Source organism: Coturnix japonica, chromosome 2 (genome assembly GCF_001577835.2).
Source record: "Coturnix japonica isolate 7356 chromosome 2, Coturnix japonica 2.1, whole genome shotgun sequence".
Taxonomy (NCBI): Eukaryota; Metazoa; Chordata; class Aves; order Galliformes; family Phasianidae; genus Coturnix; species Coturnix japonica.
Genome location: NC_029517.1, coordinates 75,380,425 through 75,397,562, shown reverse-complemented (window position 1 = coordinate 75,397,562; position 17,138 = coordinate 75,380,425). Strand labels below are relative to the sequence as shown.

Below are 17,138 nucleotides of genomic sequence, written 5' to 3'. Positions count from 1 at the left end.
AGCTCATCCCAAATGCATAAAAGCAGTGGAGAGCAGAGTGTGAATGCAAGTCTTCTAAGCAATCACTGCAATCAGCTCCAAAACTGAAAACATCACCAAGTGTTTTTATTGACACAACCCTACTCTTACCTGTAATGTGTATCTATTTTTGAAACAGTTGGTAACCAGTTCCCCTTTGGAAAGCTGATACAACCACGTTAACTTTCTTCCACTATGACGACTGGCATAAAATGCAGTAAACCTCTGATAGCTCCGTTCTAACTGTATAAAAAAAAGAACAAGAAAACCTTTCCTTCACCCACTACTAGAACATACTAGAACAGCACACAGGAATTAAATCTGATCACTCTATACTGTCACACTGTCTGAAATTAAAAACATTCACATTCTTCAGAACGGATGGTAAGTTTCCCTTTTAAAAGCATCACTAACAATAAAAATCTAAACAAGAATCTAAACTTCTTTAAGGAATGTGAAGCAAGATGGGAAGGTCCGTTTAACTACCATGATACTCCACTAATAACAGTTAAATTCATGTATGAAGCATTCATGTCTTGTCTATTTTCAGCATGCACTCAATAGGAAATTAATGATTCCATTATCCAAACCAAATTTATTGGATAGAGCTGAAGCAACTGCTAAGAAAGTTTCTTACGTAGAAGTATATTAAAAAAGACATGTTAACAATCTTTTTCATTGCTATATAACATTTTGAAATTTCACGGATCACCACCTTTCAACAGGAGAAGGAAGCTATATATTTCACACAAATTCCTCCCACTACTTTTACTAATTTATATTGTTCCAAACATCTTTCAGCCAAGAGAAGAATAGAAAATACATATACAAAGACAAAAAAAAAAACCTTCTAATCCTCTCCAACACTCAAAAAAAAAAACCTAAACAAAACAAAAAACCTCACAATCCACAAAAAAACAACCAAACAAACATTAAACAGATGAACCTATCCTGGTAAATCCCCTTCTTGTTTATTAATTCCATTGCTCAGATGAACAAAGTTCAGATCCTTACCTCAGAGGGTAGAGCAAATGTGCAAGACTGCTGAAATGGCCATGATCCAGAACTCAGCACCTGTATGCTGAAATCCACTGGAAGGGATAAGAATGCACATTATCAGGATGAACTGCATTATCATCCTTGCTTCCACTTACTGGTCAGAGAATTTGAGTTCTAACACAAGGACAGGAAATGTTTCTGCCTTGTTCAAACTAACACAATGAAAAATCATTCAACAATATATAGTTTTCTCTTTATTCACACAGTATCACAGTCTCGTGCAGGTTGGAAGGGACCTTAGTCCATTGAGTCCAACCCCCAGGATTCGAGCCTCCTGTGTAGCAGAGAGGCACTTCTACCACTTGCGCCACAGTGGGGATTCGAACTCCGGCCTCCGGTGTTGCAAGCGGCATTCCTACCACTGTGCCACCAGGTACACACGTAACACATTCAGACCATAGAACAAAGGAATCCAATACAAGATGATGGAGTAAGTTGAATAAGTTTAGGTTTTCTGTGACAGTCAATCAATTTTCTCATTTCTAGAAATTTTTAGCTTGTTTCTACCCCAACAGCAGACTGCTCACCTAACACACACATTTATATGTACTGAAAATGCATCACAATACATGTTGGCAAGAACAAAAATCACACAATTATATTTGTAAAACATTTTGGATATGTTAGTAGGTATAATACAAGAAATCTAAATAAAACTTAAGCCTGAAAATAATAATATATATATAAATATATATTATATATATAATAATAATAATATATATAAAATAAAAAATATATATATAAAGTGTATATATATATATAATGTATATATATATAAAATGTATACATTTTATATATATATATAAAATGTAGTAATCCAATGTAATATAATCTGCTTTTGAAAGAGTTTGTTTCAATGCAATTCAATTAACAGACTTTCTTCCGAAACAAAGCAATAAAGCTTTCTAACAACCTAAAACACAGCATCCTTTTTTTAATTGCTTTTATAAAAGATAGCTTAAACTATGTTGTGTTTATAAGCAAAACCATCTTTCCAATTAAAAAAAAAAGTCAGGATTCAACTTGATTTTATTATGTACCTAACTGTGAGCTGAAAAAACTATGAAGTGTTATCAGATAATAAAATACAGACCTAGAAGTCTAGTATAAAAATCTATCTTGGTCAAAATACTAACTCTAAACTTTAGGGATTATGATGTGCCAATTAAGTATTACCCTCACATACTTAGTTTTTATGTGCAGAAATAAAATAAAATTAAAAGTACTCGAAAGTAACGTAAGTAAACATATCACTTACAATCCAGTGGTTCTGAATTGGTCAGGTGCTTTTTAAATTGCTCATTCAAGTCCTTGCTTACACCAATATCTTGGAACATCCGCTGTAACTTGGACGTATATTCAAAACCACAAGCTTGCTGTATTTAAAAAAAAATACAAAAACAACAACAAAAAAACCCCCACATATATCAGCAAGATGCATTTTGACAACAAAGAATGAAAACAAAGAATTCCTAAAGGAGCCCATTTTCTTAAAAGAAAACATACAAAGTTCAGTGTTTCCCTTATTCAAATCCCAACTAAACATGCTCTTCATCAGAAGCTGAAAACTGTTTTAAAAATGGGAAAGGCACATAATGAAACAGACTACTAAAAGATCATTACATCTTCTTTTGCTTGACCTTGTATGAACAAGAATTAATTAAATCAAATTGTTCATTTGGATAACAATATCTAAGTCATCTATTGGATAAGAATATATTTAATTCCAATCTGACAGATGTGCACTGCAAGCTCACAGGAGTTTAAATTAAACAAAAAATAAAAAATCAGAAGTGGAAGAGAACTAGGCTATGTACTGTTTTGGTTCTATATGACACATAAGAAAAAGCATGAAATGACAGTACATACATCAGTGCATTCCATGGCAGTATGAAGACTGGCAACGCAGTAAGTCATTGGACAATCACAGAATACTCACTTTAAGTTTAGAGATCATGCTTGCCTCAGCATCATCACTAGCACTGTTCTGATGTACAAGTCTTTTGGCAAGCATTTTAGCATAGAATTTTTGAAACACATCTTTATCTTCAATGTATTTGAAGACAACCATCTGGAAAAATAAAAGATAAGTTGTAAGAAAAAAATGTAAGTATTTGTAGTGAAAAAACTTTAACAGTATCTGCTTCATTAGCAGGTCAAATCTGGGTGCAGTTTGAGGATTTTTTGTTTGTTTGTTTGTTTTGTGTGTGACTTTTTAAATAATGGATACAGTTTAAAACACATTAACTGTGTATTCCGAATCAACAGTCTAATTTATTCACAAATCTACATAGCCACAACTATCATTATATAAGAACATACTGCAGACACTACCGTATAGAAACCATAGTTTCTGCAGTATGTTCTTATATATGTATGTTCTTATATACATATAAAAAACTGAATTAAGCAGAAATTCTCCCTACTCACATTAATACACTAAGTTACTTGTATTAAAATAACATATAACTAGCAAGTCTCACAGATATGAAGATAATTACTGAAAAGCTACTGAAACCAATCATATAAAGGAAAAAGTTTGATCTCATCTGACTTATAACTGACAAATATTACCGACTTGCCAGAGCTTAAATTGAAAAGAACAGATGTTTACAGATATCTTACCACTTGATTGAGTGTATCTTCCAATTCTGCTTCTTCTGGATTCTTCGAGCTGCAACAAAAGAAATGTTGGGTTTTTTTTTGTTTTTTACAATTCTCCAAACTGCTATTTTAAACCAACTTTAAGGAAGTATGTGGAAATTTATTTCATAAATAAAGGAAAGCGAGTTGAATAGTTTGGGGACTAAAGACTCTTAAGAGGAAATGGCGCCATGAACCGAACATTTTTGTCTTTATTTCACACAACACACATATGTAAGCATACAAAGTATGTAATTCTGAAACAGTACGTAGAACTCCTTTACCACAAACTGCTTGGGACCCCCTGATACTTCTCAGGATTTCTGGTCTTAGATATCTCTTTCTTTCTGCTTTCTTATCTGCTGCTAAATGCTACCTTCACTTCTTATCACAGGTAATTCAGAGAAAACTGCTCAGAGAGCTGGGTCTTGACTGGGTGACAGCTAATATGGCATCAGTTTTCCTCCACATTATGCTTATACATCAGGTATACTTAATATATCAGGTATATTTACACACCATAGAAGGGAAAAATCAATCCTTTTCAGAAGGAAAAAAAAAAAAAGAGGCAGGAGATAGGAAAGGGAATAAAGAGTAACTTTTCCTGATTTGATTTTCCAACTTCCCTGCCAAAAAAACAGCTAGCAAACATGTCAGTGACAAAACTGACATAAATCCAGTATGAACTGGACTGACATTAACTCACTTTATCAGCTGCATAATCATTTGAAGCCAGATACCTTAATTAAATTATGAACGATGAGAAATCAGAAATGTTTTTGTCCTCAGTTTATGCCCAGATGGAAGATACAAAGAAAACAACAGTAGGAAAGCAATTGCTTTAATGAAAAAGGGGAATGTGCATCTTTTCTTCATGACACACATGTATACTATAACTCAAATTTCAGAAAAACAATGAAAACAACATCTAGAACAGAAAACAAACAAACAAACCCTAGAACTTAAACTAAATTGAGCTCATATTACTATAAGTAAAAAACAAATAACAAAAAACAAACCTTCTACTTATGTTATTCCCCCCCTCTTCTTTAAGAATTAAATTACATGTAATCTGTAGAATATTCCCCTCTAATTTTTATTTTTCATATTTAAATCAAAATTTTGTATAATTAAGTTTTCTTGAAATGCTTTGTTTCTGAAGGCACAGAATGAAACTTCTAAATCCTTTTAAAAGAAAAACCAACCTGGAATAATGTTTTGTCTTCAAAAACATACCTTTTCTTCAGTAAAGAATCACAGTATCGTGCCAGCAGCTCTGGGGATTTACTGGATGATTGGGCCATTTTTGTCACTGCGTTATTATTTATAAATCGACCACAAGCCTATAAATCACAAAAGACAGTGAAATTTATGGGAAACAAAACACTAAGAAGAGAAAATGGTTACCATTCTTTGATAGATATACTTACTTTGTCTAGTGCAGCCACAAAACCAGCATCATTGTTGAATGCAGACATGACTAAAGCATTGTATTTCTTATGGACATCCAGCACTGTCTGTACATACATTTTAGGATCCTGTAATAAAGAGAGATTACTTTCTCCTTCCTCCAAAATGGAGTTATTCCCTGGCAAAATTTTAATGGTGAAAATGTACAGTGTTAGCAGTTTACTAATGTCATGTACAATGTCTTTGACATGGCCCCCTGTAATTGACAAAACCCCTTCTTGACAAATTGGAAAGATATGGAATTTGATGGGTTCAACGGATGAGGAAGTGGGTGCAAGACCACATCCAGACAGCAGTGGTCAGTGACTTAATATCTAGACAGAGATCAGTGACAAATGATGCTCCTCAGGGGTCAGTACTGCGACTGCTGTTCTTTAATATCTTCATCAGTGACACTGATAGTGGGACTGAGTGCACCCTCAGCAAGTAAACTGCATCCAGAGGGACACAAATATGAGCCAGGGGATGGAACACCTCCCCTGCAAGGACAGGCTGAGAGAGTTGGAACTCTCTGGAAAACAGAAGGCTCTGGGGAGAACAGATAGCAGCCTTTCAGAATCTATAGAGGGGCTATAAGAAGGAAGAGGACAGATTCTTCAGCAGGGTCTGCAGTGCTAAGAAAAGGGACAATGGTTTCAGACTAGAATGGAGGAGATTTAGATTGGTAACAAGGAAAAACATTTTTACAATAAGAGTGGTGAGGCACTGGAACAGGCTTCCTCACAGAGGTTGTGGAAGCCCTGAACTTGATGACATTCAAGGTCAGGCTAGATGAGACTCTGAGCTATCTGGTCTAGCTGTAGATACCTCTGTTCACTGCAGGGGATTTGGACTAGGTGACCTTTAAGGGTCCCCTCCAATTCATAAGATTCTATGATCTCATGTCCAACTAAGTATGACTAAGCACTACATAATATTGGTCAGGACTATCTATCAGGACTAGTTTATGTTCTCCTGTCAGACAGATGCTACTGCAAGCTTTCTTTAACAGCAACTAGTAATAAAACCAAAATTACTTATTCAGTCAGACACTTCCAAAAATATGATCCAGAGAATTATAAATTGGCAACTGTTATTAGAAACAACTGAAAAACATCTCTGTACTAAGAATGTAACAATGTATTGCCAATACATACAATTTAATACTGAGATCTCAATCAGCACTGACTGTTTAAAATTACCAATTCAACACATAATGGTAGCCAAATGTCTACTATTTGGTAACCAACTTATCTCACTCATAGTGCCATAGTGCACGCATCTTGCATGCAATTATTGACCTCTGCATCTCCATAAAGATGTAGTGGAGTCAGTAGAAACCATGAAAGGCAACTAGAACACCAAACAGTAGCTACTTTACAGGAGTCTAAAAAGGCTAGAAATCCTCAGTTTGTAGATCTTCAGTTTAAAAAAATGTTTCATCAAAGTTAAAATACCAGAGGTATTTGCATTCACATGGGAGGGCAGGCAGTGGACTTTTCAAGTCCTACCTCAGGGGTATGTGCATTCACCTACTTCTTGTCATAATTTGGTGGCACGTGACTTGGCAAGTTGGAATAAACTATCTACTGTCAAAATGTACCGCCACATCGATGATTTGATGCTGACCTCTGATTCAATTGAGGCATCAGAGAAGACAGTACCATCATTAATTACTTATTTACAGGTAAAAGGATGGGCTATAAATCCACAAATAGTACCAGGACCAGGGCTATCAATCAAATTCCTGGGTGTTATCTGGTCAGGTAAGACTAAGGTGTTACTCAGTGCAATCATAGATACGATCCAAGCATTCCTGGTTCCCAGGAAACTGAAGCACATGCAGGATTTTTTGGCTATAGTGGGACACTGGTGATCCTTTATACCCCACTTAGCACAGCTGCTAAAACCTTCATATCGATTAAAAAAAACCCAGCCAAGTAGGCCTGCTTGGGCTCCCCCTTCCATCCACCCTTCTCTCCTGTGGCACGCCTATATGAATGGGGGAGGGTCACATTCCTCAACTCATCCCTTTCTCCAAACTGTTACCAGGAGGGGTGAGTTAATATCTTTTGATATCTTTTCCTATAACACCTATTTCTCAAATAAAGGCTCTGTCACTGCCCTCATCTGCTCTACAAGCTCATAGGACTATTTCATCTCCAATGACAACAGAAAAGCTGAGACATGTTTGCTCAGCCAACTGTCTGTTCAGACACAGTACAGAAACTGAAGTTAGAATTAATACTATCTAAATGTGGTAGTGGACTAACAAAGCAATGATGAAAAAAAATAGCAGAGTAAAGGATACTGGAAGAAGTGGCAAGATGCTTCACATTGAAAACCAGTCAGATATAGAGTTATGAAAATATACAAGAATAACACACACACACACAAACACACAAAGAGAAAAGGAATAAGAAACAGATAACATGATTAACAAAAAAGAAAGCATTGTGATCAGGAAGAGTTTAAGAGGATAGAGTTGAAGGAATAAATACAGATTTCAGGCTTCCATTCTCTCAAAGATTAACTTATTTCAATAAAAAGGAGATTTCACTTTTTCTATGAACTTCAAGGCCCAGGCAAAAAGAAACTTGAGAATGATAATGGAGGGATGCATAACTATAGAATATGTTTGATTTCAAAATTGAAGGTGACATCTTTGAACAACACTGAAGATTCTTGAGGTTACTTTATGATTCAGAAAACCTCAATATTGTTAAAAAGCTAAATACTTAGAACTAGAGAAGATGAATATGAACTTCAGACATGTAAAACATGTTCATCTGAAAGCATAATTTTTACTGTTGTCCATGAAGCCATTACAGACTATTGTTCTAATGTTTACTAGCACTATTCTAAGTACTATTACTAGCACTATTTCAAGAGTGTCTGAGACCAATTACTGATTGAAATGAAATCTGTCAGAAGCGAATTTAATCTTTCTTTAAATAGAATACTACCTTGGTAGATTTTAACCTTAATCTCCCTTTGTTTTATTCTATTTTTATTGTTTATTTTTTATAAGAAGTGTTGCATTGTCTACATTCAAAAAGATTAACAGAGGTTTCAAACAACTTTTTAACGCTGCTGAGACTGAACCCTAAACCCTCCTTCTCCTTACCATTCATAATGTTTTTGCAAACAGAATGCAAAAAGATAAAGCAATTCATCAAAATGTTAGAAACAGAATTTCTTCAAACAGACTCATCAAAGCCAAAATATGGAAATAAAATAGAAACTGAAATAAAACATAAAATGCTACTTATAATATGGACTTCAAATTATAATCATAGTATAGGATGTCATATTTGCACAGCCAGCTTTATGAGCAGCATGAAGTCCTGACAGATAAAACTCATAAGGAAAAGAAACCTCAGAAATAATAAATAAATAAATGAATAAATAAATGTCTGCAGTCCAGTCCTCACAAATTGAATGACCGAGTAGGAAAACACACGATGATTGGAAATCTGCACGTGAGGAGGGTTCTTAATATAAACTGGAAGCAATCATGTATAGACATATCTTTATGGGGATACTTGCATTTAGAGCTGCTTCACCACATTTCTCAATTGCAGCTAGACCCTGATTATGAATGTGAGTTTCCAGCAGCTTTTTCAGCTCTCCGAGGCCATCCTGGATTCGAGATACAAGGTTATACATACGTCCCAAGTCTGAAAAATAAGGGAAGCCAGTATCTTATTTGTACTTGCTATGACTCCAATTTGTCATCTAAAACTTGCCAATAGAGTTAAACAGTCAATGCCAATGAAAATATACATTCAATTTCTCTGATGAAAAGTAAGAAAAGATCAAAAAATTATCTAGTATACTGTCTTTCCACTAACCTAGAAAGCTAAGACAAATTCAATAGAAAACAATCTGTTTTTATATTATTATATTATATTAAAATGTTTTACCTTTACATTGCTACTTACCAAGAAGGAAAAAAATATTTAACTTGCAGAAATATGGCTACTTCTGTTTATTCTAGTTATCTAGTTATCATAAATTAAGACTTCAATTAGTGTTATTGTCTGCTGTGCCAGAAATATGAGATTCTCCAACTGACCACCATTCTTTAAAATTTATCATGAATAGGACAGCATTTAAGAGATATGTTAATATAGAAAAGGCAATAAGTGGTGGGAACGGTAGGAAATGCAAGGCAAACGGGGACACTGGTAACACCTTTGGATACACCTCTTAATCAGTCAAAGGAAAAAAAAAAAAAAATCACATTTAGCCATAAGCAGAATTTGTGTTATTCACAAAAAATCAGGGAGGAACCTTAAGCCTAAAAGCAATGTCTGGATTGGCGTACCTTCATTTTTATCAGCATCCAATAAATTCTGAAACTCCGTATGAAATATCTCCAGGTGTTTTTCAATAAGTACTTGCTCACACTTTCGTGCTAATTCATCTTGTGTGCTCTCATGGAGATACACTTGAACCCTACGTTGCTCCTCAAGAAGGCGAGCCTCAGCCTACAGAAGAGAAAGATAAGCATGAAACCTATATGAAAAAATCTAGTAGCAGAAAACAAACTTAAGAAATCTAGAAAATAAACAAAAATAAAATATCCAGACTGATTCTTATGGTTCACCTTAACAGTCATTTCTCTGGGAATCATGACTCCTACCATACTACTAACATAAGGAATCAAAGTCAATATTGATGATTAACATTATACACCGTTGAAATGGGTGGAGAATTACAGCAAAGTTGTTTTTCCTTGTCATTCTGAACAAAAAAGTTTATAAATGAATATCTGTTGTCAGAAAGAGAAAGCTGGTAACATGGCATGCTTACAGTTTTAACATCAGAAAACCCTCCAGCTACAGAGTTAGCATTGTTTCAAACAAATAAGAACAAGTCTTGTGCTTGCACAAAACTGTAGTTCAACTGTATAACCCTTACAAATTTAACTGAAAGTTCTCATACACATTCTCACACAGAAAAGCTTCCCAATAACCTAATAATCCCAATAATCACTTAAATTCTACCTATATTTAATTTAGCTTATCTTCCTGGCGAACCAAAATTGTAAATATCACTTGGGGAACTATTTTACTCTAAAATGTAAAATTGAAAGTGTTTATATAACAATTGTTATAAAACAATATCATGAATTATTTAAATCAATAATTCCACCAAGATGCTATCTCCAGTTAGTATTCAATGCACAGACCTTCAGTGAGAAAGTGAGGTATACCAATAGCATGCATTATTAAAATATCCAAACAACAACAACAAACCAAAAACAAAAAACCAGCTTTCTCTACATTCTGAGCTTCAAGCAAAGTGAGTTGCTTGTCTGTGAATTTTTGAAGTTTTTAAGGTTGAGTTACTATTAAGTACATTCTACTTGTCACTAATCCCTAGTTCTTGAAATAGCAACGACCTTCAGACAGCTTTTTACTGTGCTGAGGAATCCTGCATGAGCCATTCATTTGCATTATGAATAACTGAAATTCCCTTGTTGTTATATCAATACATGCAACTATGATAGATAGTTGAGGATGAGAGTTAAGAAACTGAAAATGTAAATGAATTCAACAAGAATGTAAATGCAGATATGCCAGTATGATTTTGAGTAACTATTATAATGCACTTAAAACTGGATTCATTTTACAGCATTACTTCTAGTACTTTTCCTCAAAAGTTCTTTTGTATTTTCCTTCATTATTTCACTGAGGAAATGTAGTAAGCAAAAAAGACATACCTGTGTAGATCACTCTGAAAACAATGCCTCCGATTTATTTCTATGGAAACTAGAACAGGTGCACGAAGCATAATAATACTATATGACATAGCATTTTCTCAGCAACGAAACACTAGTTTTCAACATAGTAACGACCATTAGTTACACCTTTTTGCCAGCGATGAACAAGCTGCCTCCACTAAAACACATCTCCTACCACCTCAGAGAACTAACATCCACTGCTTGGTCTCAAAAAATGTTCAGCAAGCATCAATGAATGCTAATGGGTACTATTTTTTCCACATGGAGGAATTCAATTCCACACACTTTCATGTCAGACACTGTTTTGTCTGACTACCCTTCTGCTGCCAGGCAACAAAATGTAATAGAATACTGGCAGGAAGGGCCAGTCTCCACCATCTGCCTCTGATATCATAGGCCAACATAAAATAGGAGGCATTATTTTCAGAGCAGCCTTTATATACAACAGCATATGTCTAAGAGGGAACACAGTCTATCTATTTCAAATTCAGCCACTAACCAGGCTAGAAATAGTACTGTTTATCTAGCTTGCTTTTAATCAACTTGTCTGGGATCTCCCAAACAAAAGACATGAAGAATTTAAATCCTGCCTTTGATTATCAGAATTAATGCATAAGGTTCAGTACTTCAAAATATTCTGAAAAACAGAATGCGAGTGAATGATCTAATTCCTCTGTGGAGGTCAGCTTACTCAGGAAGAGTTCAATAATGCACTAACACACAAGTTCATCATACAGGTACAGCAAGTGGTTAGTCTGGTGTCAAATTCTGAAGCCCAGCAAGAATTTGTATCTAACATCCTCTTCTGTTTTGCCTGCTAATTTTCAAACATTCATTGTGCTTACTGAAACTCACTCAGGAGACAAACCTCAGTCCAGATTAAAAAGAAAACACAGATGCAAATCACCTCGTGGAACAAGAGCTGATTGATTTTGCCTCTGTAAAATAACTGCCATTTTAAGAAACCAATAGTAAAAGTCAAGAATTTTTATTACCTTACCTCTACACATAAAATAACCTACCTTCTTCATGTACTCTGTGACTGGGTTCTGTTGTAAGAATTCAGTACTTTCTCGTGTATAAAATCTCTCTGTATCAGCAAGAAACTGAGATTCAAAGGATTCTTTATAGACAGTTAGTGTAGGTCCTTTTGCAAATGCATCGTCTTCATTCAGCCCCAGTTCCACTACAAAAACAAGCAAACAATTATAAGACTATCCTTTATTAATTAGTCTCTTGCAAATACCTTCCTGTATCTGAAGGAAGTCTACAGGAAAGTTGGAGACAGACCTTTTATAAGGGCATGTAGCAACAGAACAAGGGGAAATGGCTTTAAACTGGAAGAGGGCAGATTTATACTAGATATTAGGAAGACATTCTTTACTGTGAAGGTGATGAGACACTGGAACGGGTTGTCCAGAGATTACGTGGATGCCTCCTCCCTGGAAGCATTCAAAGCCACACTGGATGGTGCTCTGAGCAACCTGGTCTAGTCAGAGGTGTCCCTGCCCATAGCAGTAGGGTTAGAACTAGATGATATTAAATGTTCCTTCGAACCCAAACCATTCTATGATTCTATTAAGTAAATTGGTCACACCCCCCTCTAACTTAAATGAAGGTAAATCAACTGTGACAGCATCAGCATTATTTATTTATTTATTTTGTACTTGTAAGCAGTGGAAGTTGTTACTAACATAAACTGCACTTCCTGATATAACAGATTACAGGAAATTATAAACTTCACATTCTCAATACCTGGTTCATACTACTCTTCCATATTTCCCCTTCTGGAGTTACAGGTTATGAGCATACATATCTTTAGCAATTAAACTGATCATTAATCTGCATGGTAAAACTCTCAACTTTATGCAAATGGAAAAAAAATGAACAGTCTGTTCCATCAGCTATGTTTTTAGTTTTCTACTGTTTTCTCCTGCAAAACTGACTCATAAGCAACCAGTGCTCTTGTTCATCAATTCTCTTTTCAATCTTGACAAATATTTTATTATTAACTGTACATACATGAAGAGAATCTTATAGTAAAATAAACATAGTTATATCAAAAGTATTTAGTTCTGATAAAATTATTTTTACAACTTTTTAGAAAAGAAAATAATAAAACTTTAAAGGAATCTCAGTTACCATAAGATTGTACGACTCCACTAATCAGCCTTGTATTGATAGTTTCACCATTTCTTTCCTTTTCAATCAATTTCAATACCGCATTCGTCACCTTAGGGAACAGAGAATAAAAGCAAGTCAAGAACAGAGAAAACTTTGATAGGTCAAGAACAAGATTTAATCAGGAATGTATTCCTATATTCAACACAAATTAAGCCCTTTAAGAACAAAATGTAAGGAGACCTAAATATATAAAATTTCTACAAACAGTACTGTCAATATGCCAATACCTTACAAGTTATACAATGTGACTACAGTACACTTAATCATGAGCCATAAAAGAGTATGAATATACTTAAGATTTTTGTGTTTGTTCCCTTTATTTCAATTTTTTCATTCCTAAAAATTCTTTATTAAGTACCTAAACAACACTTCTGTGCATTTTTATACATGAAATAGAACTTGGCAAGAGCAAAACTTCAACACTTATATCCTTATGTAAATAAAGCTAATGTTCACACTGATGAGTGAAGTGATGTAACTACTTTTCTTCAACTGAAATCTAATTTGTGCTTAATAATACTGCATTTTAATGATGAAGTATTGGTAACCAAGAGTGAAATACTAATAAATACAGTATTTCATTGTGATATAACATGTTGTTTTATATTAATCAGATAAACTAATTCAAAACATTTGGTTGACCTGAATTTCCAGTTATCAGTGTAAATTTAAAGGTTCACAGTAATACAAAAAGAGACAAAAAATCCAGGCCTGTCACTTATCTGTTTTCACTGAATCTTGACTTTCTCCAATTTTAATAAATCGCTGTCAGCGTGTACTCCTGCCTGTTCCTAAAACATAAGAGCTACCTGCTTCATTTAAGACTTGTATTTTAAGGCTAGCTTTTATTTGTTTGTTTGGATTGTTTGTTTGTTTGTTTGTTTGTTTTCTTAGGATGCCAGGTGGTCTCTAAGCAATGAGATAAAGCAATGAGTTCAACGTGAAAGTACAACCATTGGAAAAAAAAAAAATCAAGACAATGTTAATTCCTCCAAAATAATTATCTTTTTAACATCACAAACAAACAAACAAACAAAAAAAAACCCAAAAAACACCCCAAAAAACAGCAGAAGGATAAGTTTTAGGGCTTTTTTTGCACTGTAACAGTTAAAAAATTAATCCTCTAAAATAATGCTACAATTATATTATCTATATATACCTGCTTATTTAATGGCCTGAATAAGCAGTCTCTCCAGGTCACCAAGGCAAGCTGGAAGCAAGGGAAGGGAGAAGAAAAATGGAATAAAAAAGTAGTTATACAGACATGCATACACATATACACACAGTAACTTCTAAGGAAAGCTGATACAGTACACAAAACACTCCAAATTTTTACGATTAAGTTGTGGCGCACATATTTATCATTCAATAAAACAGATTTACAGCAAAATTACCATTTATTTTGTTACTAATTCCTCCTACGTGGCTCCTTTTCTGACTGAGCATGATCTCCCACCAGCTCTGAAAAGTAATGAACTTTGCAACTTTGACAATAGACAGCTCTTTTTATTGATGATATTTAGGCTTGCAGAATCCCTTAGCATAGGACTATTGAAATGCAGAACAAGTAAAAGACAGTTAAATAAGTGTAAAGACTGATCTTCTATCCAACACAAAGTTATTTTAGCGAAACAGTAAAATAACACCTCTTTTCTAACACGTCACCAGCAAGGATGAGATCTGTAGAGGTGTACTGAATCAAACAGAAAAAAATGCAGTTCATTTCTTGTTCCCTATTTGAAGCACTTGACTGAATTCTAGCAGAAAAATGAGTCCACGCAGATGTGCGCAGATAACAGTATATACAGCAAGTATTCAAGTCAACACTTGACAATCTAATACTAGTAGTCTCACTGGGTACAAAGGGGATTGAACATCTCATGAGACATTTACATATACACTGAGTTGGTGGGGGGAAGGGAGAGGTGTCCTAAGAGGACACGGAAAGGAGTCAAACTTCTCTCAGCAAGCTGTACAATGATGCCTACCTTAAAACTTCCTGTGAACTTCCTACAAACACTAAATTTCCAGGAGCAATAGTAATACAACAAATGCCAGCAGGCAGAACGAGCAAATCACTCACTTCAAAAGTTACCTACCGAATAAATTTCATATATTCCTTTACGACCTTCATCACATTCACGACGAACCCAGTGTCGATTGAGGTAGGCACATATCCCATTGAGTACTTTGCTTGAAAACCTATAATCTTCCCACTGTTGAGTGTAGAATTTCAACACACTTTCATCCATCAAATCCTCACCATCCTAAAAAAAAAGTTTGCCAGTAGTGTTGGGTAATCTTAAAGTGAAATAGACATGTAAAGGTGTACAATAAATGATTGTTTAGTGTAGATTTATAAGAAAAGAATAAGGATTAATTAATTTATTCTTGCAATAAAAAAGCACAACACAAAAATGGCTCTTCTTAAACAAAGAAAAAATAGAAAATAAAAATACTGCACAGAAAACCACCCACAAAAGGAAAGCATAGACAAAACTCCAGAAGACACTACTCCCTTCAAGACAGCAAGACAAATCTGCACTGGAAAGAGACAGGTAGACTGATAAGTGTGATCTGTAAAATGTACCAAGACAACTATAATACGAATGTATTATAAGATACTATTAAAAATTCTTAATAAAATATTAAAAAAATAACCTCTTATAAAATATAACACCCACTCCTTCTGCTGCTACCTGGGTGGCTTAAACAAATGAGCATAGATGGTAAGGTCTTCTATAGAAATTTGTCAGGTAGTAAGTGGAAACAGTTTGAATGATCACAGCAATGAAACAGGAATGCATTCTGGATAAAACTTAGAGACAATTTTCCAACTTGTAATTAATTTACACAGCTGCATACTTACAGGACTCCAAGAATTCTTTTATTGCTGCCCAAAATTTAAGTCCTACAAGTTAAAACCTCAATATTGAACATCTTCTCAAAAATAACTAGAAATCAACATCTTACAAAGCAGCCTTATTAGCAGTTAGTAAATTAGTGTCTAACATCAGGCATTTTCAACATTACAGGCAATCATCTTCTGAGGATTACTAACATGCTAGTTATCTGATTAGGAAGTCTGGTTATACTTGTTACTGTTACAGGACAGCTTAAGTTGGCATTTGATTTTACTTCAATTACCCACATACAAAACTGATTTCAAGTTGATTCAATATACTTGCAGTGACTGCATACAGTTCTAATTTTGCAGGTACGAGTTTTCTCCTCAACTCAGCCCATCTTACTACAAATACCAATCTACTATCTTACCTTGAGTAGATTCGTCAAGTAGTTCTTCAGGAATTCTTTTAGTCGTTTGTACAATTCCAAACCCACAAACTGAGCACCTCCAGGCGTTTGACCTTTTTTTGATTTAGAAGGAGGTACTCCTGCTCCTCGTGCTTGATTAGACTGGTGTACACTAGTACAGTAGTTATAAACATGACTAACAAGTAAGTTAAGGAATATCTGTGTGACTACAATTAAGAATTTAAGAAGAAAAAAAAAAGTTAATTTCAAGAAGCTGTTTTTATATGGTCATAAATGACCTAACCATAATACATTACAAGACACATTTACCACTGTAAAATAAAAACAAAACTAGGAGAAATAGTTTTAACCAGAATTATCTGTAGCAAAACATGTAGAACACTGCAGAGTTTACAGCAAATACTGAAGCAAACACCGAATATACATAATGCTCTACTTAATAAGGCCACCGGAAAACCAGTACAGTTTGTTGATATTCCTCCAAAGTAATAAATGGAAATCACATTGTATGAAACACTTCATGCATGTAAGCAAAGTGGAAGAAAAAGCACACAAAAAAAACCCCAAAAAAACAAAAAAAAAGCCACTTTAATTCAACTGGATATGGACTTGGATGCTACAAGAAGTTACTCTGATGGCTCACTCAATAAATTATTAGCCGACAAGAACAAAGGTGCTAAGCAGTTACACTTCTGTTGAGTCTGAGGGTAGCTGTCTCTGTGATATCCCTTGTTAGAATAGTGTTGTAGTAAGTAAT

General features: G+C 34.6%; 1 protein-coding gene across 5 annotated transcripts in view; it reads right to left on the bottom strand.

Annotated features, from left to right (window-relative positions):
• Positions 1-17,138, bottom strand: part of CUL1 (cullin 1) — a 50,766-nt gene that overhangs the window by 11,009 nt on the left and 22,619 nt on the right. For all 5 annotated transcript variants that reach the window (XM_015854941.2, XM_015854943.2, XM_015854940.1 and 2 more), the window contains 14 exons: positions 16,382-16,556; positions 15,205-15,372; positions 14,265-14,315; positions 13,064-13,154; positions 11,944-12,107; positions 9,500-9,662; positions 8,719-8,849; positions 5,151-5,258; positions 4,957-5,063; positions 3,703-3,751; positions 3,017-3,148; positions 2,336-2,453; positions 1,033-1,109; positions 130-261 (listed from right to left, as the gene is read on the bottom strand). In XM_015854941.2, coding sequence (XP_015710427.1) covers positions 130-261; positions 1,033-1,109; positions 2,336-2,453; positions 3,017-3,148; positions 3,703-3,751; positions 4,957-5,063; positions 5,151-5,258; positions 8,719-8,849; positions 9,500-9,662; positions 11,944-12,107; positions 13,064-13,154; positions 14,265-14,315; positions 15,205-15,372; positions 16,382-16,556 — 1,666 coding nt within the window. The remainder of the gene's footprint in view (positions 1-129; positions 262-1,032; positions 1,110-2,335; positions 2,454-3,016; positions 3,149-3,702; positions 3,752-4,956; positions 5,064-5,150; positions 5,259-8,718; positions 8,850-9,499; positions 9,663-11,943; positions 12,108-13,063; positions 13,155-14,264; positions 14,316-15,204; positions 15,373-16,381; positions 16,557-17,138) is intronic.